Raw genomic sequence first — 25,750 nt, 5'->3', positions numbered from 1 at the left:
CAGAGCAAGCAGTCAGAATCTCTCAAGGTGGGTAGGTGTTGCTTTTTTACAAATGTTCTCTAGATGATTCTGATGTACAGTCAAGTTTGAGTACCATTCTAAAAAGCAAAAAAAACCTTGGCTGGACATGGTAATGCATGCCCAGTGCATGGTAGTGCATGCCTAGTACTTGGGAGGCAGAGGCAGGAGGATTGCTGTGAGCTTGAGGCCAGTCTGGGCTATAAGGTGAGTTCAAGGCCAACCTGAACTTCATGGAGAAACCCTTTCTCAAAAAGACAAAAGAAAACAATGCTTCTCAAACAATAATGGGGACATAAGTCATCTGAGAACTTTGTTGAAATAGAGGTTTCAACTCAGTGAGTCTGAGATTTTAGATATCTACTCAGCTACCAGTGATGCATACATAGGTGGCCCAAAGACCACACTGAGTTAGGCTTTCAAACACTGCGTGGCTTCATGAACATCAAAGCAAGGACGGTAGCATGAGCTCCCAACCACTGTTACAGGAAAGATCTGCTTTCTTTCTCCAGACAGTCATATAAGGAAAAAATAACTTTCAAAAATGGTTTTATTATTTCTCAATTTCTAATGACTTTCACCAATGAAAAAGAAATTCCACAGATTATCCTGCTAATACTGTTGTGTTAGTTGGGGGAGGGAGGTGCTACAATCAGGTAAATGAAAACAATGATGTGCTTTAGAGAGTATAGAGATGAAAAGAAGGGATCAGACAGGTAGAGACAAGCATAATAAAATTACAAATTATTCTTATGAACAGCAGGTCTGTAGATAACGAAAGAACTCCTGTAGCACCTCAATTTAAGAATAGTCATTCTATAACTCCAGGTGGTTTTAAGGCACAGTGAGAGAGGCTGGAGAAACATGTCTTCCTAATTGAGAGCTGAGGCTAAGGGTTAGGGATTCAGAGCACAAAGACCCTGGAGACTGCGCGATGCTGAAAGGAAATGATTTCTGGTACAGAGATAAAGTCATGGTTAAACTACTTCCAAACCAAAAAAGGGGGCAGGCCAGGCACACTTGTAATCCCAGCTACCTGGTCAGGTGAGGCAGGAGGATCACAGGTTCAAGGTCTGCCCTGGGGAACTTAGCAAGACCTTGGCTCAAAATAAAATTTTAAAAAAGAGTGAAGATATTGCTCAATGGGAGAGCTCGCCCAGCATGTTTGAGGCCCTGGGTTCAATCCCCAGTACTAAGAAAAGGGCGCAGGACTGGTGGCTCAGTGGTAGAGCACTTGTCTAACATGTGTTGGCCTGGACTCGATCCCCAGTACCACAACAAAAGAAAAAAGAGAGAGAGAGGCAGCGAGACACAGAAAGAATCAGAAATGTAGTTTGAAGGACAAAGCATTGTTATTTCCACAAAATTCTGGTTACAGAAACAGCGAGACAAAATACTTGAAATACAAACTCTATAAAAAACACATTCTATTTATTCATTTTGTAGAAAAGAGTTGATGAGACCGAATAATTCTAGAAAAGCTAATGAGTAAGTCAATCCATAGACTGTCACATGACCTTTAAATTGGATTTTCCATGGCTAACTTATTAAGAGATACATTTATACTACCATTTCATGAATTTGCTACCAGATTTGCCACGGCTGCTGCTGAATGCAGCCAAGAGTGACCCTGAAAGGAAAACACCAGTCTCCATGCAGCATTCTCAATCCACCCGGGTGTCTGTCCACCTCTTACCAGCTTCCTTCTGGAGATTCCTTTCGATGTGAGACACACAGGACGCACAGGTCATGCCTTTGATCTGTAAAAAGCACTTCTGTGCTGCTGCTGTCCCAGTGGGTTGTGGGATATCTGATGAGGAGCCGGGGCTGTGGTTTCTAAGGGGTCCCCTGGCTTGGGGTGCCACTTCCTGCACGGACACAGGTGGGTCATCCAGGGCTTGCTGCACCTGCTTTCCCGGGTTCCTAGCGCTGTGGTCTACAACATGGTTGGTAGAATAGTTTTCTAGAATAAAATAGCAGAAATAATTCAGGTTAGAAGACCAAATAGTAATTTGTTTTTCGGAGCAACAAGTTTAAGCCCAACAGTATTCATATTAAAAGTTCCTACAGAGGCAAGGTGGGGATTGGTATTTCTGTCTGTCTCTGCTTCCCCACAATCAGAAACACAGAGAGGTGCACAATTAGAGAAACACAAAAACATGTCTGCTTTAGGGATGAGTGTTCTAGGTGGGCAAAGAGCAGGACGATGATATCAATAACTCACAAGACTTTCTACTAAGCCTTTCCTTGTATGATTCCTTTAGTCCTTAAAATAACCCTATATGGTAAATGTTATGAGGAAATGAATTACAAGAAATTAATACGTCCTGAAGCAAGATTTAAATAGGTTTATCTCCAAGCTCTGTTTCTTTGACCACACTGCATTGTTGTTAGCAGCTGCTCTGGCCGCTGTCTTTTCATGAGAATCATACTTTTATTGAGTTGTTTGCCTTTTTCTCACTATTTGTGTAAGTTCTCTATATGCTGCGGATACAAATACTTTGTCAATTGTATGCACTGCAAATAACTCTTCTAGCTTGTGGTTTGTTTCCCCCTTCTAATTGTTTCCTTCAGTAAACAAAGTCCTTTATGCTAATGAAATACAATATTTCGATCCTTTTTTTTTTTAATGGGCAGTACTTTTTGTGTGGTTTCTTTTTCTTTATTTCTTTCTTTTTTCTTTTTTTGTGGCATTAGGAATTAAACCTAGGGCCTTCACACTAAACTACATCTCCAGCCTTTAAAAAAATTTTTTTGTTTATGTTGTGCTTTCTTCATAGATGTCTACTTCAATATTGCAAAAATATTTATGGCATTTTCTTCAAGAAGCTGTACTCTTCTAAATAACTTCCACATCCATTTCAATTACATTGTGTTTACAGCACAAATTAAAAATCAAGGTTAATTTCTTTCCAATTATGATCCTGTTCCACAAACTGCAAAAGACCATCCTTTCTTCACTGAGTTCCAAAGGCATCTTTCCATTTATTAGGAGACTGCACAGGCATGGACCTAATTCTGGGCTTCCATTGTGTCCACTAGTTTTTGTTTTGTTTTGTTTTGTTTTGTTAGTCTATCTAGTCTTTTTTGGGGGGAGGAGGGGGTAATAATTTACTTAGAATAAGATATACAATCCCATGAAATCTCCCTCTTGTTATGTGTTCAATCGGTTTCCCAGTGCTACTGTAACAGGTCACTACATGGTTAGTTGCTTAAAGACCACCACGTATTTATTATCTTATAGTCCCAGTTATAAATGTCACATGACTTCCCAGGCTGAAATCAAGGTGTCAGAGCGCCATGACCTTTAGGAGGTAATGGGGAAAATACGTTTCCTTGTTTTTTCTAGCACCTAAAGGTCACCTGCATTCCAGGTTCATGATTTCATTCCCCCGTTGCTAAGTTAGCAATGCTCAGTCTCTCTTCAGCTATCCGGATCACTTCTCTAATTCAGCCAGGAAGGGTTTTCCACTTTTAATGACTGATGGGATTCAACTCAGTCCATTTGGCTAATTCAGCATCTCTCCACCTCAAGATTCACTCCTTTCATCCTATCTATAGGGTATGATCCAAAAACATGGTTGAATCTCTAAATTTTGAAAGTTTATTACAGTAAAAGACACATCGCTATTAATCCCCAGCAGAACCCTGCCTCTCTTGCTCAGGACACACTTAACCCATGTTTTGTGACATTTTTTAAGCAGTTCTAAAGTCCTCCTTCATGAGTGTCTTTAGTCACAGTCTCCTTGATATCTTGCAACAATTCAAAATATTTACCTTTCATGGTGATTTTAACCTTCAGAAAGAACCAAAGGTCTCACACAGGGTCAGAACCATGGATAAGGACACGCCACTGTATTCTTTGAATGGCATTTGGCAGCGGCATTCATAAAGACACAAAGGAAACCTTCTAGAACTGCTGTAGGAGTTGGCAAGAACAATGAATACGTGTAGTCAAGATGAGGGAGAGTATTTTGAGAGGGACTAATAGCAATGTGTCTTTTATTACAATACTTTTTAAAATTTAAAGTTACACTTATGTTTTGATCAGTCCTTGTACAAAGGTCCCTCAGCCTTGTAAGGTGACTTATTCACAGGCTCCAGGGATTAGGGTGTAGATGACTGGGGGCCTCCATTCTGCCTGCCACATAAACACGCACCACCATTGAGGCCAATATATGACATTTTCACTGCTCCGGAAACTCACACTATTTTGATAACAAAATACGTACCTCTCAAAGCACGTGGAAAAGATAACTATCCATTTAATGATGGACTGTCATTGTTCTAAAACTGAAGCTACAGGAGACAGAAAGACTAGCAGTGACCCATACAATAACAGCCTCCGACTGCTTTAACTTTTCTTTGGAATGAATCCCCTGCACACACCCCCCTGAGGAGTGTGGCTGATTGACAGTCGCAGCCCTTCCAGGAAGCCCCTTTCTTTAAGGCCCATCTCCAGGGTTTCCTCCCCATGGCTCAGTTGGCTTTTCTGCTCTGTTAGTACTTCTGTGATTATTCCCTGCAGTAAAATAGAGCTACTGGGCACTCATCAGAGCTCCTTCCTCTTTCCTCCTCCCTAAATGCCTACACTATGCTGGGTGCCAGTGAGTCCAAGGAGACTCGAACCACACAGATCTGAATCATCCCCCGTGAGCTCCTAATCACCCAGAGAGACAGATCAAATACCAATAAAACCTCCTATCACTTAAGAGGTTACAAATGCTGCTCACCAACACACTAATGGTTTGTCCTAGATTAAATCTGCCAGCTAAAATATAGAATGTCCAATTAAATTTTAATTTCAGATGAACACAAATCATTTTTAATGTAAATATATATATATTCATTCAATGCTCATATACTTAAAAAAATCAGTTTATATGAAACTCAAATTCAACTAGGTATCCTAATATCTTTTATTTGCTAAATCTGATATTCTGTTGCACTAAATATAATTCTGCCCAATAAAAATTACTTTTAGGTTTACTCAGTCAACTCCAAATCTCTTATAACATGTAGTTAAATGCTCATTTCTTTTTTACTACCCATAATCTAACTATTGTTGAAAGACTTTAACCCGCCCACAAACACAGCAGCTGCTGATCCCATACTGTATTGCTCACCTTTTGAGTACAGGGTTTACTGTTCTATTGTGTTTTCCTTACTGCTTTTGGCTTTTATTTCTTCCTAGGGGTGGTAAAGTGAGGACACCTCCTTCCTGAAACTTGGTGCCAAGGAAAAAGAATGTGGCCAAGTCCCTTGAGACTCATCCAGTCCCTTCGGTGGTGGGTGTGCTGTGGACAGAAGGACTCAGCCAGGTAACCCACTGCAGCAGACTTTTCTAGGACACAAAGTCTTATCATGGTGAGCAGAAGAAATGGTGTGGGAAACCAACCCCATCAGCCCTGGGTGCTGCCTGGGCCTTGGCCTCTGGGATCACAAGCCACTCTTCCTGAGCTAGACACTGACCCTGCAGCAGGGACTCCAGCCTCAGAGCTCTGTGGCCACCACCTTCTAGTATTCTTCAGATTCACAAGACACACAAGGCTAGAGCAGGGTGTTAAATGGTAAAACACTCACACCACAGAGCTTCCCGTCAGCAAACACGCCTGTAAGTACTCGCATCTCAGTACCCCCAGCCACTTGGGAGGCAGAAGCAGGAGGAGGATGTGTTACAGACTGCTAAGTTAGAAATATTACATGCAGTTAGACAGGGCTAGATGCTCAAGGGAGCCAGTGCTGAATAGGAGAACACAGCCAATCTGTGGCTGCAGTGCCTCTGAATATTAAAATCACAACGGCCAGCTCTACATACTTCCCTGAGGGATAAAAGGAAGCTAGAGACTCTTGGTAACACCCTTTTGAGATTTCTTATATAAATAAACTATTATCTCATTAGGGATGGGCCATCCTCTCCTTCCCACTACAAGACTAAAACGACTAAGATTCCTAACCTTAAAACTAAATAAGAGACTAAGACTATATATTATTGATCAAGGTTAATAATGTCATCCCTAAGTTCATACTACTAGTAGATCAATACTACCTAAATGACTATACTTGTAACCTTATTGATTGATTATAGTTTTGACCCAGGTTGTACCCACCTCTTGATTTTGTTCTATAAAATTTCCTTTGAGGAATGGGCTCATTGGCAACCCATTCAGAACGCTTTTTGTCTCTCAGGAGCTGTTCCTATTCCCTACTCCTTTTCCCCAATAAATTTTCCTCTTTTAACCTGTGTTGTTGCTTAGCATTCATTCTTCAACTTTGGGGAATGCGACTGGGCATATCAGATGTTCAGCAGGTTGGGAGTGATGCTGATTTCCTCTTTATCATTTGGAGGTCCTACATCAATGTGAACCTAAGAGTTTCAGATCAGTCTGGGCACTACAACAAGACCTCACCTCAAAACACCCCTCCCCTGCTTTTCTCCAGCCTCTCTGGAATACCCCTACTTTTCTTTTCTAAGCGCCTCTCTACCCTTCCCTGACCTAAGCTACTGGTAGTTTCCTTGCCCGCACCATGCTGCAAACTAAGCCCCCACCTCCCCATGTACTGAAGCAGCTGCTGCAGCCTCCCACGGCTTACCCCAGCTGCCCCTAACAGACTCTTGACGCCTGCATCTGTGCACCGAGGTACTTTCAGGAGGCCACCCTCTCTCTCCTCTAGCCTCCTCTGGGAGGTTCTGCTCCTGTGTGCCTCCCCCCACCCCAGCTTCCTCCTCTTCTCCTGTCACTCTGCTATCTCTGCCTTACTTGGGCTCCTACACTCATATCTGCATCTCCAGCTCACAATGTCCTCCAGCTTCTGGGAAGGGTTAATCAGGCTCGGCCTCTCTGCCGGGGTTCAGCCTCTGAACCTGCACTTACCAGCTCGGACCTCCACCCTCTGACCTCCTGAGCCCAGAACCAGCCTCCGTCCTGCCCTGGTCCCTCTGAGTTCCTCCACCACTTCCCCAACGCACTGCCTCTTTGGGATGCAGGCCATTTCCTCTGCTCCTAACATTGCTGGTCCTCCCTTCTCTGGTCTGCTTCCACACCTCACTCTCATGTAGCCTCCTGAAAAAGCCAAGGCCCGGCCCCGCACAGGCCTCATCCTGCTGAACAATGATGGTTTACTCTCCCTTTTGCTCTATAACATAAATTCAAAAGACAGAGACTATCTTCCCTATGCAGTAGCCCCTCAATTAGCACAGAACCTGGCATATGGGAAATGATGCTGCATTGGAGACTAAAAGAAAGGAAACAAAACAGGCCAGAGAATGAGCAGGAGAAGGAAGAGGGACGGCCACTACTTGCTTTGTGAAGACTGTTGTCCGCACTCTCCCAGCCCTCTACCCTCCCAGCCATCAAATGGAGAAAGGGAAATCATTGTTAAGGCCTTTCCTTCCTTCCAACTTAACCAAAATGGTCTCTGGGTCTTGACACTAAGATTCTGTCAGTTTTGATATTTCATTTTGCTTAGCAGAGAAACCTTCGGAGAAAATAAGAACAGTTCCTTTGGTCAGAGAAAGGCCTGAACTGTCACAGTGATCTTTCACAGAGAATCAGAATTCTCTCCAGAAAAGAGGGCCCAGTCCAAAGAGTTCAGCACTTAAGTGCCAGCAACATGGGAGACAATTCCATTCCTCCATCCTTATCATTTTTATAAGTAAGGAAGGGTTACAGAATCTTGTTAACTGTCAACACATGAAGCAAGGAATAGTTCCACTCAGGAACTCTGTTATAAGACACCAAGATACAACCTGGAACATGCTTCAAACGTGTACCAACTACATACCAGGAACCACCGAAGCCTCAAATCCCATATCTTCTACAGCAGCTCGGAGTTCCGCAGGGCTAATTATAGAGGGATCGTGGAGGACTGTTGCAGTTCCTTCAGCCAAAGAGACCGAGACTCGCTGTACCCCTTCCCGCTGGGAGAGCACACCTTCGATGGACTGTACACAGGACGCACAGGTCATGCCGGTGACGCTAAGCACTGTAGAGCTACCCCGGCCCTGCACCTGGCTTCGCTCGGGAGAGCCAGGGGAATGACAACTGGAAGGCTCGTCACCTGCTCCACTCCCTCCTGCTCCGTCGGGAAGAGAAACTTTAAAGTTCCCAGGTGGAAGCGCCTCAATGGCCCTCTTTAGGGACTCAGGTGTGACACAAGAAGGGTCATACAGTACTTCGGCAGTTCTGCTCTCCAAGGATACTTGAATATGCTGAACCCCTGGCAGTTGGCCTATATTTCCTTCAATATTCAAGACACAAGACTGGCAGTGCATTCCATCTATTCCTAGTTGCAGGGTAGCTGTGTGGCTTCCTTGGGTCTCAGAGTTATTGAAATTCTGGTTAGCAAAAGCCGATGTTCTCTTTGGGTTAGCACTTTGCAACCGGCCGATGTCAATTGGTCCCAGACTTAAGGGAGCCACTTTGTTCTTGATGGAGGCTTCAAATCCCATGTCACTGACATGGTCCCTGAGGTCTTCGGGTTGAATAAGATAAGGCTGGTAAGTGATAACTGCCTCTTGGTTGCTGAGTGAAACTTTGACTCTTACTACGCCGTGCAGTTTCCGCAGCTTGCCTTCAATGGAGTTGATACAAGACTGGCAGGTCATGCCCTCCACCCGCAGTTTGACGACTGACTCTTGGGCTAACAAAGTCCTCAGAGGCCAGGAGGCAGCCTTTCCTTCTGCAATGCTGGCTTCAAAGCCCATGTCCCCAATTTGGTGGCAAACCTGTTGGAGGCTGATGACTGATGGCACATATTTCACAGTTGCGTTGCTTTGTTCCAAGGAAACCTTAAAGTTCACGATGCCCTTCAAACCAGAAATCTTGCCTTCGATGGACCTGACGCAGGATTGGCAAGTCATGCCCAAAATGCCAATGGTGCTGGTGACAGTCGGCGAAGGGCACAGGCTGTCCACACCCCCTTCGTAGCCGATATTGTCAAAGGCAAAACTCTGCTTCATTGCTTGTTTCCAAGAGCGAGCAGGAAAAGGAAGTTTAGGTAAACTCTAAAAGAAAAAGAAATAATACTTTTTTATCCTTAAACTTAAGTAGTTTCTACAATATCCTTATTTCCCTGCACTAAGAAAATGGAAAACAACATCACTGGTATCAAAATAAACCAAGAGTACAAGAACATTTATAGACATATATATATATTTTTTAATCTCTATTAGTTTGTCAAAAAAATTTGTGCTTTCATTGTTCGATTGTTTGATCATTTTTATGCCTATATTTTATAACCTGAACAACTACTTTGAAGATAAAATATGCACTACATTAACCAGTGTTAACCTCCTACTAGTTTGTTTAGAAATTCCATATTGTTTTTATTCTTTTTTTTGTTTTAAAATTTAAAAAATGTTAAATGCCATAAAGGAAAAAAATTAAAAGACCTCATTTAAAAAATGCACAGGCTACAGAGGTTCTCTTTGGCTCTGACATGCAGTGATTCTGTACCTAGAAGTCAACTGTCTGCCTACTTTAGGGAAATGTCTCTTTCCCAGTAGATAACAGAGATTTCTGAAGGAGAAAAGGACAGTGGTTTAATACACAATATAACATGGCCAGCCTAGGACAGAAAACACAGTGCACCAGACACTCATCTCTAGCTAGTACCCAGAATCCCTCATCAGTAATAGTATGTGCTTCAGAAACATGGGAACAGGCCTTTATATATAACACATGATTTTAAAAAAAATGTTTCTCTCTACTCATGGACAATGCACTTTATCATCAGATGACTCTTAATTATGTGAATTGAGCTTGTCCACATTCCTGCACATACAAATGAGGATCTTTCCAACTTTGGCTTTTAAGCATCTTTCAAGATAAAACTTTATCTTTTAAAATGGAAGCTAAAGCTGGACATGGTGACGCACACCTATAATTCAGGAGGCCGAGACAGGAGGATTGCTGCAAGTTCTAGGCCAGCCTGAACTGCATAATGAAACCCTGTCTCAAAAAGACAAAATAAATAAGTAAAGGGGCTGGGGATTTAGCTCAGCGGCATAAGTGCCTGCCTTGCAAGCAGGCAGTCGTGAGTTCGATCCCTGGTACTGATAAAAACGAAAACGAAAAAGAAAAAAGAAAAAATAAAATAAAATAAATAAATAAATAAGTAAATGAATTAAATTAAATGAAACTATAAATATTCATTTGTAGCTCCACAAAGAAAACCATAAGCTATGTTGGGATTGATAATTATAAAGAATTTCAACTAAGTTTCTTGAATTCAACAAATATAATGAGATTATCTGAAATATAAATATGGAATACAGCTTATGATAAAGAAGACCTGGAATAATAACATCAATGTGAAATGATTAATACAAACAAATTACTGGAAACTTCAGAAACATTTATTTGTTGTTTTTTTTTTTTTTTTTTTTTTTTTTTGGTACCAGGGATCGAACTTGAGACCTCGCACTTGTCAGGCAGGTGCTTATGCTACAGAGCTAAATCCTTGGCAGAAACATATTTGGAAAAATAAAAATTTGAAACCTATACATCGAAAGACATTTCAAACAGATCAAATGTCAAAATATGAAAAATGAAATAATAAAAATACTAGAAGAAAACACAGGACAATATTTATAATAATCTCAGAGCAGGAAACGTCCTAATATGATAAACAAAAATAAGAAACCCAGCAGTTATAAAATAGAAGGCTGATATAAAACTGATAAAGATAAACAAGGAGAGGGGAAAAAAAGACTTGCTTCAGATAGCATATATGAATATACATTTTTATTATGGCATTTTCCCGCAGCCACTAGCTATGAGATCTCTACCTAGCTATACGGAGAAGTTACATAAAGAAGAAAAAGGACAACAGGAAAAGGAAGAAGGAACGTCTGGGGGCAGAGGGGCCTTCCTGGAGAGCAGTGTTAGACAGTCTCTTACATAACAATTCACATACCACTTAACCCAGCTTCTACTTCTAAGAATTTTGCCAATATGTATGTGTCCAAAAGGAAACATCCAACAAAAGATTAGAAACACAAGTTTTTATCAGTAAGTCTGGTTAATTACCTTACTTGTACAGTGGAATACTGCCCAGCTCTTAAAATGAATGAGGCAGCTCTGTATATTCTGAGAGATCGCTACCTAATGCACTGTTCAGTGAAAAAAACAAAGCACAGAATACACAGTATATATAGCATATGATTTAGTTATCTGTTGCTACATGACAAATCACATGGAGTGGCTTTTACAGCTGCTCATAGATTTTCAATTTGGACAAGGCTTAGTGAGGAACGCCTGTCCTTGCTTCACACAGCATCATCTGGGGCAGCCTGGAAGGGCAGGAGGTTCCACAGCCCACAGTGTGGTCCTTTATCACGTGGCTGTCAAATGATGCTGGCTGCAGTGGGAGGCTTACTGGGGGCTGTAGGTAGCTCCTCTTTTTCTTCCATGTAACTTCATCATGAGACTAGAGATCTCATGGCTGGTGACCCCCAGGCTCTGCCACAGTAACAAGCATTTCCAAAGAACAGGGCTCAGCTTGCTGGCACTTAACCAAAGTCCCAGATCCAGTCACGTGGCCAAAGAGTCATGTGGAAGACACATAGGGCACGAACATAACAAGGTGCAGCTTGTTGGGGAGGTCATCAAAAGGAGTCCATTGGGGCAAGTGTCTGTATGAAATGAGATACTAAACTACAAACACATCACCTCTCAGACAATGTGTTAAGAAGCCAGTAGTACATTTGGGTAGCAATGGGAAACTGAAGGGGTCAGGTGGCTGACACACAAGGATAAACAAAATCATTTGTATGGTACAACTTGGTGTACAATGCACCTGCTTTATATCATTCTAAAAAATAACTTTAAAATCAAAATACATGTTTCCAACAGCCCAAAGGAGATCCAGAACAGCAACTCAACTATAGTTGATGTTAACAAAATACTGATTTAACCAAAAAGGAACGAAGGATGAAAGAACAACTAAGAATATATATAAGCACATCACATTCACTTTCACATACTATCTTAGTAAGTAGAAACTGTCTTCTTACACTAACACATAACCCTCAACCATTTAGTCTGCTGAATTTAGCATGTCCTGCTCTAGCCATAACTTACCAAAAACCAAAACACGATGTTAATTTTCAATCTTTGGAATGTTGATTCTATGTTCTTACCAAAAGGATATGTAGAAGTTATTTATCTACAACAAACAATATTGAAGAGGCCCCTCTTTTTAGATGAGAAGGTTTCTAATGACAGGGAGTTAAGGAAGACAAAGCTTTGCAAGTCATACTTCTTTATGAAACAGCTGAGTGTCTGTTGGTAAGGAACAATACCTTGTTTAGTGTCTGAATAGTTTTTAAGTGTAAACACATGTTGTATCTATGCTTTTAATTCAATTCTTCAATTAAGACGATTTTTGGAGAGGAATAAAAACCTCCTGAGTTTTACATAAAACAAACACATCTGAATGAAGGACTTATCAGACAACCATCGGATTGGACAGTGTGCCCAGGGAAAGCCTGGCAGAGGTCCATCCCATGCCACATTTCACTAGATTCTATGCTCCCTGAGAATATTTGGGACTCTTTCTGCAGGCCTAACATGAGGCTGGAGAAGAACTTTTGCTAGACTTTGAATTTTTAATAAACTATTAATAAGACAGACATCAGGATTAGAACAGACTGGAAACACAAGAGGCCACAGAGGGGCCAAATATGATGATTTTTTTTTAACCACCTTTCTTGATACAAAGTCACATGGAATTCGCTGAATGCCAGGGCTTTCCACCTATGGTGGAGCAGACCACCAGCTGCGGGCACGGAGGAGACAGTGTATCATGCCAGAGTGCATGAGGGAGCAACCCTAGTTTTCTGGAAGTCTCCATACCTTCTCAGGTCACAGAGGTCTTTTGCGCTGACTGCTGTAGCAGGAGAGCAGAGGAAAAACCACTGAAATAGTTCCCAATGTTTATTCAAGGCTACAGACCAACTTAAATTACACAACTGGGATTTTAATCCAGCTCAAAAGTCTAGCAGGTTCTGTATTAAAAAAACAAAAAAACTTTTTATTCATGCTAACTATAGGAAAAGACTGCAATGCAGAAAACTTAACATGGAAGAAACAGGCATATCCTTCCTGCCAGCTGTAAACAGGGCTACCAGGCTGGCAAGTGGAGCTGTCTAAACCTGCTCCCTGACTTCACCCCTTACATCTGTCACCTCAGCAAAATGACAGCAGGAGATCAGCACTTGTTCTGCTTTCCTTAATACACAAACTACAACTATGCTTGAGAAAACCACACTTACCCAAGAAGGCAGGGCACAGGAAGCAGGACCAACGGTTCCTGGACTACACAGGACATTCTGGATACCTTGTGTGTGAGGCACACTCTTGCTCAGCCTTATCTAAGAATTCTCTACACGTCCCAGATTTGGGAGGAGAGAGGGCAAAGAAAACCACTTGACTGAAGACAGAATCCCACCGAGAACTGGGAGTGAATGGCTCAACATAAATTATACTGTAATGATGGATACATTGTGTCAACTTGAGTCTAGAAGTTTAACTGAAAGACTCAGCAGGGAGCCGGGGTCCTTACTTTATAAACATCCTCAGCCTGTGCAAAAGGAGGTCACAGAGGTGATGAGTGCTACCTCCACTCCAGGTGGGGTGCAGCCTGCTTACAGTAGAAGGGAAGAGAAAGGCTTGTTCTCCCACTTTTGCTCTTGCTGCTTTTGCTGTCTTCTGCAGCCTTGAAGTGTTGCCATCCTGCCCTGGAGCCAGCTGGTTATGGACTGAAACCTCCACAAACTGTGAGCTAAATAAACTCTTCCTTCCTTAATTTTGGGTGTCATATTTTGTCCCATCCATAAAAGTAAAGTAACCAAAACACATGCATGTGAAACGAAGGAAGGAAGGAAGGAAGATAGACTGGTTCTTATACAAGCCACCCCAGTGATGGGATGGGTGTCAGTCTCTAAATTCTCCACTGAAGAAGAATCCATGCATACGAAGATACAGGTGTATATACACTTATGTATTAACACATAAAATTGAGGTTCTCTTTACAAGACTTATAAAATACTGATTTTTAAAATATCTGTTATATGTTCTAATTTTGAAAAATTAAAATAACAACTGTTACTTTTTTCTTTTTTCTTTTTTTGAGACAAGGCCTTGCTATGGAGTTTAGGCCGGCCTTGAACTCGGGGTGACCTACCTGTCTTAGCTCCTGAACGCTGGGATTAGAGGTGTGTGCCACCACGCCTCACCCAACGTTACTTTCAGTAAATGTGCTACCAAAGTGAGCACTCAAGTGTAACTTTTATAAGCAGAAACTAAGTGTGGGTTTTCAGCTTGTCTAAGGCAAGGAAGGGAATGTTTTTATACAGCCATACTAATCTCAGCAACAATTTAATTATGATAAAGATGATGAATTGACCAATTTGCCCGCTACTTTGTATTCTAAAGAACATTTTCCACACATAGCTATATAGTGTCTGTCCTTCCTGTCCATTATGAATTTCCCAAGGACATGTCTGATATCCTGTGTATGAATTCTAGCCGTATGAGCAAATCCAAGCCTTAGCTTCCTGAGGTATAAGATGAGAATAATAATAATGCCCACCCTGCAGGTATGCCTGAGCTTGGAGGACTTGAGCAGTTAACAGTACAGAATTAACGTGTGGTTTGGTAATGAGTGACTAGGAGGACAAACATTGCCTCACCTGCACCTGGTATTCAGAACTCCATGGAGCCTCCCAGACCCCTACTGTTTTCTCCAATCACAGATCCCTGCCCTATCACATACTCCACAAAGGTCAAAAAGAGCTTCCACTCTTACTATTTACATTCTTTCTATTTCAGAAACTCAGGTTTTCATTCAAAAAAAATTACAAGGCCTGCTGTATGCCTTACCCAGTCTCCAGGGGGCAAACAGTGCACTTGGTGGGTAATTCTGTAACAAATGACAATTCTCTTGATTGCTTCCTTCTCAAAACCACAGCAAGGGAAAGTATTATGTCCCCCTCCACACTCCTTTATTTTAAAGGCATACACGTGTGCCACTTGGGTCATCTTAATTTCATCTAGGTTAATATATATATATATATATATATATATATATATATATAGTTATATATGAAACCCCACCCAACCACCAAGACAGAATTCTGTATCCTGCTTTCTAAACATGCTAATAGCTGGGGATATAGCTCAGCGGTGGAATGCATGGTATGCCTAGCATACCCAAGCCTGCAGGATTGATCCCTAGCACCACAAAAAATATTATGTTAACTCATTAAAATGGCTGTGGAATTGATCCCTAGCACCACAAAAAATTAACTCATTAAAATGTTAAGTCTACAACTTAACAACCTACAGTCATAATCAGTTCAAAGCTCCCTGCTGCAATATAAACCTGGCTGCAGTGTATTTACTCACTCATAGCTTGATCCTAACTCTGCCAGACACAAGATACAGAGACAACAAATAAACTCAGCAGCCTAGACAGGTTGTAGCTCAGTGTCAGAGCACCACGAGTTCAGTTCCTAATACTCCAAAACAAATTAAAACTAGAACCGAAAACCCAGGAGCCAAGCTTATCCAAAGAGGTCCACAGAGTGACGAGCCAGGAGGCTGAGACAATTTATTGCTTTTGTGCAGAAAAAGGAATCTCTGCATCCTACAAACAAGTCTGTAGTATCCTCCACACCCTCCTCCCAACGGTGGAAGAGGGCTAAGAAAGGCCAGACAGTAGACAGGAAACTCCTCTCTGGTGAAAGTCACCAGGCTTGGCCCTGCTCAGAGCAGCAGAGACCTTCTAATATTCTGCAGATAATTTGCCTTGCCCTGTTCCAATCTTTTTGAAAAGGCATTTTTCCCCCTTTGCCTATCAAAACACAGAAAAACTAAAGACTCTTAAGCTTGTTTAAAGTCATGATTTTACCCCCTAACTATACAGAATATACTCTATACAGTGTTGGATAAGAAATGTAAAATTTAAACACACAACTCCATTAATCATAAATAGCAATTTTAAATGTGTTATTCATAGAAGCTATTCCTGCAAACAAAAAATCTCCTGAAAGCTTACTTTTCACTCACCATAACTTAGTAGCTCTCAAATACTCAGGTATTCCTAAACCTCTGTCTCCCCCAGGATATAAAACCATACTTCGGTGTCCCAGTGGAAGAGGAATTGTTATCAGTCAGGCCTGGGGTCAAACCTTTCAGGTTCTTTATCAGCTTTCTCATCTGCTACAGGGGGATTAGGGACACCCCCTATGCTATTAAAATGATTAAATTAAGTGACAAGGGCCACAAACAAGGTTCCTATCACATATCAAGTGCTAAATGAGTTCTCCGAGTCCTAGCTTTGATTTTTAAGTCTTTGGGTCAATACCCTTATTAACAGTAAACAAGCACTTGACTGTAATTGACTTTTACTTTGGCTTTTATAATCAACCAGCTATTACAAATTTCCCCTATCTGAGGGTCATTTAAATTCTAAAAGTAATTCTAAATTTTAAAATTTGACAATTTAAAATGATAACGTAAATGTGTCTATAACACACATAGAATACTGTCCACAAAGCATTATTTTAAAAATGCAAATTATAAGCAAGTCTTGTGTCCCAGTACTCAGGAATGTTGAGGTAAAAGGATCACAAGGCTGAATCCAGCCTGGGTGACTTAGTGACTTAGCAAGACCCTGTCTTAGAAACAGGCACACAGCTCTGAGCTGGCTGAGGCTGGGGGCTTTCCTAAGCTAGCTAGTTGAGAAAAGGTGAAGAGCAGGGATTAGTTACTTGCTGGTTTGGTTCTCTTGCCCTTCCTTTATTCCGCTTTCATTTTCACTGGGGAGTGGGGTGCAGAGAGTGGTTGGCAGCTATCACAGACTTGTCCCAAGAGTACAGAGAACTTCCCTTCCTGTCCAAAAACAATTCAATTCCTAACACTTGAAAGAAAAAGAAGAAAAACAAGAGGCAAAGTGTACATCGTAGCCTGTGTAATCTGATCCCATATCTGTAAAAAGAAACATATATATAATACACACACACACACACACACACACACACACACACACACAAACACATATACCTACTCACATAAGAAGGAACTGATTGCTCTCATTTGTTCTTTTTTACTTTTATGCATATTCCATGTGCTATTACAAATCCATTTTTTATAATGACTAAGTATTACTTTTATAATCAGGGCCCCAGCACAAAAAAGAAAAAACAAAGTTGCAACTGTGTTCATTGCAGATTACCAGACTAACCCAGTCCTACTCAGGCCTTCAGACAACACCCAATGCCCTGGGAGCTGGGAATTCCACTGAGTGCTTGGCTTTGGCAGAAGTTCCATTTCGGGTCTGCAGCACACAGAGAGAGCGGTCCCAGTCCTGCGGGCCGGCTCTCTCATCCGCATGGACATTTTGAAGAAACATTCTCAGGCATTTTTTTCCCAGAAAATGCTTGCTTTTTTACTACCTTAAATACTTTGGCTAAAAATATAAATATTGGCCCTAGATCATGTAAGTGAACAACATATGCAAAGCTAAATAAAATGTTTTGTCAAGTAAGATTCTAAACAATTTAAAATGTTAGTCTAGCTATATGATTAAATACAACTTGAATGAAAATGAAAATCACACAACTGCTTGGAAAGCAAAGCATAAAATTCACTAAGCAGAGTTTGTGGTATTGTCTCTATCAACCTCACATCCCCGCAAATCCACTTATCCAGACTGCATAAAAGTTACCCAACCTGGCAGCGACTGGGTGATGGCACACTTCCTGCTGCTGTTGTATTTGCCTGGGAGGAAACTTTGAAGGAGACTCTTGGAATTTTCCACAAAATCACCATAGCAGAACAGGGGGAAGGTACTGATGGAACCCAAGACCTCCTTCATGCTAAGGCTCTCTACCACTGAGCCACAAAATCATTTCACTGTGTTAAACACATTAGGGCGTAATGGTATCCTGGGTAAAGATCTAACAGCAAAATAAAGAACCTTTAAATACAAAGTTTCTGGGTTCACATCTACGTACCAAGCACCTTCAACATGGAAATCTCTTGTATAACATATTTCACAGTTTTTTTTCCACAGAATTTCCTCTGGTTTGGGGAACTTTAAAGCCTAGAAAAAGTCTTAAAGGAGATAAAGTACTTACAAAAACTTATTTTTGCATCCAACTGATAGAATGCTTTCAAAATTTTTTTTAATCGACTACTCAAAGACCCCACACAATCAATCCTATTTTTAATAGCAAAAATTATTGTTATTAAAAGGAACCATTTTTACAAAATGTTTCACTGCCCTGCTTCTGAACACAAGTGATCTGTGGGTTAGCAAAACTTAATGTATTTGCTTAAGAAAAGTTATCTCACTTTGCAGCAAACTTTTCAAAATATTTATTTAAGTGAATTATAAAGATTAACAAAATAAGGTACATGCAGCATCCAACTATAGCTCTAGATGTTGGTGGAGAGGGACGGCTAGAGGATAGAAAAATAAAGAAAAGAAACAAAAGCTAAGGTCAGACAGAACTCTCTTCCTGATGAGAGGAAAGGCACTGCTTGACCACTGTCAGGACTTTTATTTATACATTCAGCAAGATAAATTCTCGTGACACCTCTTTACCTGGCAATCCATTGCTTGGATTGCCTTGAGGCTTGGTGTTCTCTGGGCTGGTACAGCTTGTTTGCCCCTCGAGTGTGATCAGTTTCCAGTTTCAGCCACTCCCTAAATGTACACACTTTTAAAAATAAAAGAGAAGGGGCTGGGAGTATAGGTCCTTGATAGAGTGCTTGCCTAGCACGCTCCAGGGTTTGGTTCTAGCACTGCAAAAGTTAAGATAAAGTTTTTAAAAAGGGAGTTACAACCCACTTTTATCTGACTTTCATTTTGGAAAACTTGTGCTGTACATACACTTACAAAACCACCTGAAAATATGAGCAACAAGACTCAAAATTCACCCACCATAGAGTGAATGCCCCTGAGTCCTGCCTGGGCTTCTCTCCCGCTCTCCCTCCCTCCCCAGACCTCTGCCCAACCCCTCACACAGGACAGGCACAGAAACCTCAGGGTGGGCGCTGGGTCCCATCCAGTCCATAGTTGCACTGACCTGATGGGAACTTGTTTCCAAGGCTCCATTCAAAGCTGTTAGTGGAAATTCTCCCCCTGAGGGAGGCAAGCAGGAGCGTTCCTCTGAAGACACTGGGCTGGACAGGGCCCTGGCTCCAGGGCTCCTCCTGAAGGACCACTGCTTGTGGACGGACAGCAGGGTCACCTGTGGGTCACTCAGAGTTGCCAGGAAGGACTGCTCAGGGTCCTGGGGCACTTCATCCTTGGCTTTCTCCAATGCCACTGCCATGGTCACCTTCGCTTCCCACTAAAGCAGTTCAACTTCACTGGACTTGCTGGTCATACTAGAAGGAAATGCTTTCAAAGTATCCCCTAATTAGCTGCAACTGAGCCAAGAGGAGACTCTGTCTTCAGTCTGGCAGCCAGCTTCAGGAACCTGGGAGGCTGGAGACTACTGCGTGCCTGTTAGCCTTTGCCTATCTATACCCATCCCACCAACCGTCAGCCTCTTACTCACTGTGCTGTTGTGCGACACTGCGGATATCTCTGCGCACGGCCACTACTCGCCTGCACCCAGCACTGCCTGCACACCTGGCCGGGTGTGTCTGTAAACACAGCACCTAATCATCACCCAAAGATATGGGAGGCTTCCTTCTGGCTACCTGTGCATCAGGAAACCTGGCATACAGGCAAAAAAGAGTCACTTCCTTTCTTTTCCAAACTGCAAGTGTTTTCTTGGAATAACTTCAGCAGCCTGTTCCATAGCTCCAGCACTAGCAGGGTGCGGAATGTTTTGGAAGAGAAGGATTTCCTGGGCAACAAGGGCTGCATTTCCCAAAAGGTATCTAAAAATCCCATATTTCCTGCCGCTTTGTTTTCCCTTGGACCGAACAAGTAAGAACCGACTGCATATACTTCCTGGCTAGCAAGGCTCACTGGTCTTTTATATTTGGCACTGGAACTAATCCACAATTCAGGCTTCTCGGGCTACCTGCTGCTCCACATGAGGATTAGCAGGAGACACAAGAGAGAGTGGTAATCCGGGCAGTCACCTGTACTGTCGGGCAGTGCTACCTTGTTTCCCACCCCACCCTCTGAAAGAGGGACCCTCATCCTTCAGTAACAGAGGAACGGCTCGGCCAGTAACTAATCCTGGCAACCCCCACTGCAGCAAGTGTGTGTGGAATGTCCACGCTGCAGACCCAACTGAGCCGGGGGTAACATAATCACAACACCCCTGCATTACTCCCCAGAGCTGAATGTGTGACGCCTGCGGCTTTCTGGACAGGCACCAAATGTGGGCATTTAGCACACAAAACCCTTCTGTTCAATGCTCAAGGTCACGAAGGATTTTTCCTCCTTTTAGATTACCCACTGAGATCCTCCTCTTCCTATCACTGTCCCCAACATCTCCAGACTCAGATCTGTTCTTGGGCTGAAGTGAAACTCAGTGGTAGAATGCATGCATAGCATGCACCAGGCAACGAAAAACAAAACAAAATGAAATCTGTTCTTTTCCAGATCTCTTTGCCCCATTTTCATCATTATTCTGTTAGTTCATGTCTGCAACATGTGATTACATTCCAACATATGAAGTACATGTACCTACTCCCTAAGATGAATACCACCATCATGGACTGCAAACATGCAATAAAATAAATCCAATCCAAATAAATAAATAAATTCTCTTTGAGGGCAGGTGGCCCCCCACTCAATCATTTACCAAATGCCTGTGAAATTTCATTGTTCTTTTTGCCCTGTGAGTTCATCCCATGAGAGTCTGACGGTTTGTTCACCGTCATTTCTCAAACAAGTGCAGGGCAGCCAACTGCTCCAATACACGCCTGGATTTGATTTTTATCTTGTGCTTCAGCTATAACTGCTGTGATTGCCTCCAAGAAACTAGTCAGTTTTACCTGCAGTTTCCCAGCAAACTATAAACAAACAAAGCTATTAGAGTGGTATATAGAGCTTTACGACCCAAACCTTAGCACCAGTAATGTGCCTGACAAAGGTACATTGTGACCTGGATGAAGGCACTTTTATTCTAGTTTTTAAGCCCACTCCTTCTGACCCAAATCACCAGGATCCACTGGTTTTTCTTCCACTCAGGACCACCCTTCTACAAGCTTCCAATAAAGTGCACTGTCTGTTTCCCTTTGGTCTGGAGGTTGATTCTCATACACTGGGACCAGATTTTTCGGGAACAGTGGCCAATAAAGAAAGTATGTTGAGATCACATGTCTAAATGCTTTTGAATAGGCTATCATAGTCATTCCACAAACTACTGAAAATGTAAATACTTTACTGTCCAAATGTCTTCTAGATCCAGAACACAGCCAGAAAAAATGAGTTAGGTCCAGCTTAGGAAGGACAGGATGGTGGAGAATCACCAGGAGTTTCTTTTTTCACGGGGCACCAGTGATTGAACTCAGAGCCTGTGCGTGCTCGGGAAGCACTCTGAGACTTACCCCCACCTCCATCAGCAGTTTTTAAACTGAGGATTGCAGGATTATAGTATATGTGATTTGGAAACACAGTTCTGGCAGGAACAAAAAATAAAGACTCAGAGGATGGTGGTGTTTACAGAGCTTACAAGAGGCAGGGAAAATAAACGGAGAGATTAAACAAATGGGGAGGATCTCCAGGCCCAGTGATCTTGACAGGCAACACAAACAGGATCTCAGGATGATAACCTGCTCGGTGCCCACAGTGGCTATGAACCAAGATGAGGAGGAATGGGGGGAAGAAGGCAGATCAGGAGGTGAGAATAGTAGGTGTTCCTGTTCCCAGGAATCGAAAGGATCTGCAAAACAGCAACTGCATGGCCTGCTTTCCCAGGCTAAAGGATGCAGTCCAAACTCCTTTCTGGCACCTTCCCCTTGTATCTAACCCCACTGTTCCCCCACCCAACAGCCACCTAATCCTCTTTATCCTTTAAGCCTCGCCTCTCTGTGGACTTATCTCCAACTACCAGAAGGTCAGGGCTCTCTCCCTCATCTGAATTCCAACAGCAGTGTATTAACACTATCTGTGCTGCAGGCACTCTGGTCTATCACTACTGGAGGACAAGTGTTCTCTGTCCACTCTGACTCTGACTTCATTCAGATCATTTTTATTACTGCTGCTTAGGGGTGTTCAACTCCAAGAAACAGTGTAAGATTCTGGAACATAAGAATCTTGTTTCTTAGCTGCCTACAGATCTAACACCACAGTGGCAAATGTTGGATGCTAAGCATATTTAAAGAATGTTTAACTGTATTTACATATTTAAACATGAATTGAACCATATATACAAATCAAATTGTTTGCTTTATGACAATAAAATGGAAACTCCATTGTTCTCTTACACATTCCTGTTACAACAGGTCTTCAGGTGTCTCTGTTGCACTAAATTTTTTTGCTTCTCATATGGGAAAACTTTGCCAGCATTTTCTAAAACAAAATTCATCTTATTTACCTATTATGTACTTCCCAGGTCTTTGTGAGTCTTTTCTACACAAAAATAAAAATCCTTTTGGTGTCCTAAACCATCTTTTGCAACCTGAGAAGCCTGGGCCCAAAGGCAGATGGGCAGCTCAAGTTTCCGCAAACCTCCAGGACAAAGGGCCCTGTTTGGGGGAGGGACACCTGGTTAAAACATTTCAGCACTCAGAAAGATTACCTGCCCAGCCCAGCTAGAGGCTCACAGCAGGCAGGGCTTCTCAGAAAAGCCCTCCAGCGGGCCAGAGTGGCCCTCCCAAAGCAAGAAGAGAAGTCCAGGACACTGGGACCAGACAGGATGCTGGAGCCTGACTCTGGCCTGCATGCTGGAAGCAGGGCTTGGAAGGGGCCCACGCAGAGGACATGAGCGGTACAGACAGCACATCCGCTGACAGTAAGGGGCCACCAGCCCGCCTTCATACCAGATCACTCTGACCCTGAATCAAATATTTACGCATTTGAACAAGAGATCACCATGAGAGGAGCACCAGACTCATTCTGCCATTAGGAGAGAAGAACAGTAGAGGGCAGCATTAAAGTACTGGAAATATGATGAAACTCCAGGGTGAGCCTCAGCTTCAGGCTGAAGCGCCCCTCGGTCCTCATCCCACTGTGGAAGGAGCCCGGGGATTTTCAAGACTGAAACAGCCTGTGCGGTAGGTATAAAAATACACCACCTTGACAAGCTCATTGGAGGGAGTGCTTTCAAATAAAACTGCATTCGTCTGAACAGCCTACAGTGAAAAAACATTACCGTAGGGCTGGGCACTCTATAGACCACCTGGCCTAGCACCCATGAGGCTCTGAGTTCAATTCCCAACACAGCAAAAACAAAACAAAAAGTAAATACTCGTGCATATGAAAACACACACACACACACACACACACACACACACACACGCAGAGGCACACGTACCATAAATTAGAAAACAACCAGAAGGCACCAAAAAAGAGACATGTTTCAATTTCAGCTCATTACATGCACTTTCCTATGAACTTGACACTTTGTGTTTGTGTGTGCTCCTGGGGACTGAACCCAGGGTCTTCTCACCGGGTCCTCACCCAGCACATTTTTTATTTTGAGAAAAGGCCTCAGCCAGTTGCTCAAGCACAAGCTGAATTTAAATGCCACACCTAAGAAAGGCTGTGATTCCTGACTTTAGTCAGCTTGTCAGAAGATGAAGTGTCACCAGAGACCAAGAGAGGACGACACACAGTAAATAAATCAATAAAAATTTTTAAAAATACAATAAAAATCCTCCGATTTTAAAATGTTGAAAACTAGCTCAAAGTTCTAGTCAATGAAATACTAGGAGAAGACAGAGCTCCTGAGCAAATGCTCTAAAAGAATCCCTCCTTGTTTAGGCTGCATGCAGTATGAATTAGATAGGTGGAGCCCAAACCACGAGGTTTCAGAGGGTGAAGCCACATCTTACCTAGCTTGTTAAAAAAAATAATAATAATAATTGGGAGGGTCCTAGGATGAGACAGCTCCAGCACCTTTGGTTATTATATAAGCAAATTCAACGTAAACAACAAAACAAAGTGTAAGCATAGTCCATCAGACACCACCAACTTGGTAGCACATGCCTGTAAAACCAACACCCTTCTGGGAGGCTGAGACAGGAAATTACATGTTCAAGCCCAGCCTGGGGAACTTAAGATCTAGTAAGACCCTGTCTCAAAATTAAAAATTAAAGTTGGCTGGGAATGTAGCTCTATATAAACAAAGGCTCTGGGCTCAATCCCCAGTACTGTGCAGAAAATAGAATAAAATGTAACCAGAAACCACCAAATTAATTCTAACTATGAACTTTATCAGTCAGTAACACCAAGTAATTTTTAAATAGAGGACTTTCCACTTTGATCAATCAAATATTTTTTTGTTTTGTTTCCTTGAATGCTTTATAAAAGTTGTCCTCTCCCTTCCTTCCTGTCCCTCAGTGAAGCCCTGACCTGCTGGATTTATGAATTGCTGACTATTAAAACTCTTCAATGTGTTTGTGTGCCTATATTTATCTTTCATGCTTACTAGAGGAGAGAGAAAAAGTCTGGGCTCCTGATCACCCATGACTATGAACCTGACACACAAATTGGGACACAAAACTTTACTAAGAGCCATTGCTGTTTTGCGATTGTTATACTACCATCAAACAGTACAATTCTAACTGATACAAATATCAAAAATGCAGGGGGATGCAGCATGAGGAGTTCTGTGGACTGGCGAAAATTTAAAAACATACAAAAAGGTCAGATTTCTACAAAAGGCCAGAACAGTGTATCTGTAGTATTTGAACCAAAACCCTGCTGCTTCCCACTCCCAGCTCACGGAGGGGGAACCACTCACCCCACTCTGATGTAGCTACAGCACAGGGCTTGTCAGGTCCACCCTCAGGACCCATGTGAGGGGCTTTCCTCCAGGGAAGGGAAGCTCAACAGCATTCTTCATCTTGTTGCTTCTGATGCTGATACATAAGTTCGGGTCAAATGAAGCTGAGAAGTGGGGGCTCCCTTTCCCTTCTTCCACCCAGCCCCTTCTAGAAGGACAAAGGTCTGAGCTTGAGCACAGTAATTGAGAATATGAAGGCCTCACTGCCTTTGCCCTGGCTCGTAATGTCGGAGTGAGAGATTAGAAACAGCCAGACCCTTCTGTTTCCACTGAGAGCCACAAAGGTGAGTGCTCTGATGGACAGCAGCTGGCCTGGATGCCCATACTTGCTCCAGGAGATGCCTACCCTGACTACTGCTGACCTGAAGTTGAACAAAGTGGCAAAACTGAATTTGAATCAATCAGTAGGCTTGAATCAACAGACACAAACCTGGACCAATCACAGGCCTACTGCTATCCTATATATGCAGCATCCCTCATACTTTTTGGTTTAGTCCAGGAGTATTTGCTCTGGAGTACTGACACTGCTATGCTGCAGCACAGGCTTTGTTCAAACTGAGGTTCCCTTTAGTTGTCTTGATCAGGGTAGCACGGGCCCAGAAGATCCTGTAAATCTACTCAGGAATCCCAGGTAGTGTGGGCAGAACAAATGGAGACAGAGAGAGAGGGAGGAGGAGAAGGAGCGAGAGAACACTGTGGGCTGTTGCTAATCTGAAGCCACCACAGATCCAGACAGGCAGAGACCAGGGGAGCTGTTAAACAGCTCTGGATAGCTGCCGGGGGTTAGCCTCGGCAGCT

General features: G+C 42.5%; 1 protein-coding gene across 3 annotated transcripts in view; it reads right to left on the bottom strand.

Moving 5' to 3' along the window:
• The window catches only part of Atp7b (ATPase copper transporting beta), a 67,474-nt gene that overhangs the window by 29,607 nt on the left and 12,117 nt on the right, over positions 1-25,750 (bottom strand). Inside the window, exons 1-3 of one of the 3 annotated variants that reach the window (XM_063232680.1) lie at positions 19,121-20,038; positions 7,804-9,025; positions 1,715-1,981 (exon numbers count right to left, since the gene is read on the bottom strand). In XM_063232680.1, the coding sequence (XP_063088750.1) occupies positions 1,715-1,981; positions 7,804-9,025; positions 19,121-19,369 (1,738 nt within the window). In that variant the 5' untranslated portion in view covers positions 19,370-20,038. Of the gene's footprint in view, positions 1-1,714; positions 1,982-7,803; positions 9,026-19,120; positions 20,039-25,750 lie in introns of those variants that run through there. The other 2 variants (XM_013141137.3, XM_063232681.1) reach the window with 2 other exon arrangements.

The sequence above is a fragment of the Cavia porcellus genome, unplaced genomic scaffold (genome assembly GCF_034190915.1).
Source record: "Cavia porcellus strain 051 isolate PalLab524CR breed Dunkin Hartley unplaced genomic scaffold, mCavPor4.1 scaffold_21, whole genome shotgun sequence".
NCBI classification, from domain to species: domain Eukaryota; kingdom Metazoa; phylum Chordata; class Mammalia; order Rodentia; family Caviidae; genus Cavia; species Cavia porcellus.
Note: the sequence above shows the minus strand (reverse complement) of the source record. Positions and strands in the feature narration are given on the sequence as shown.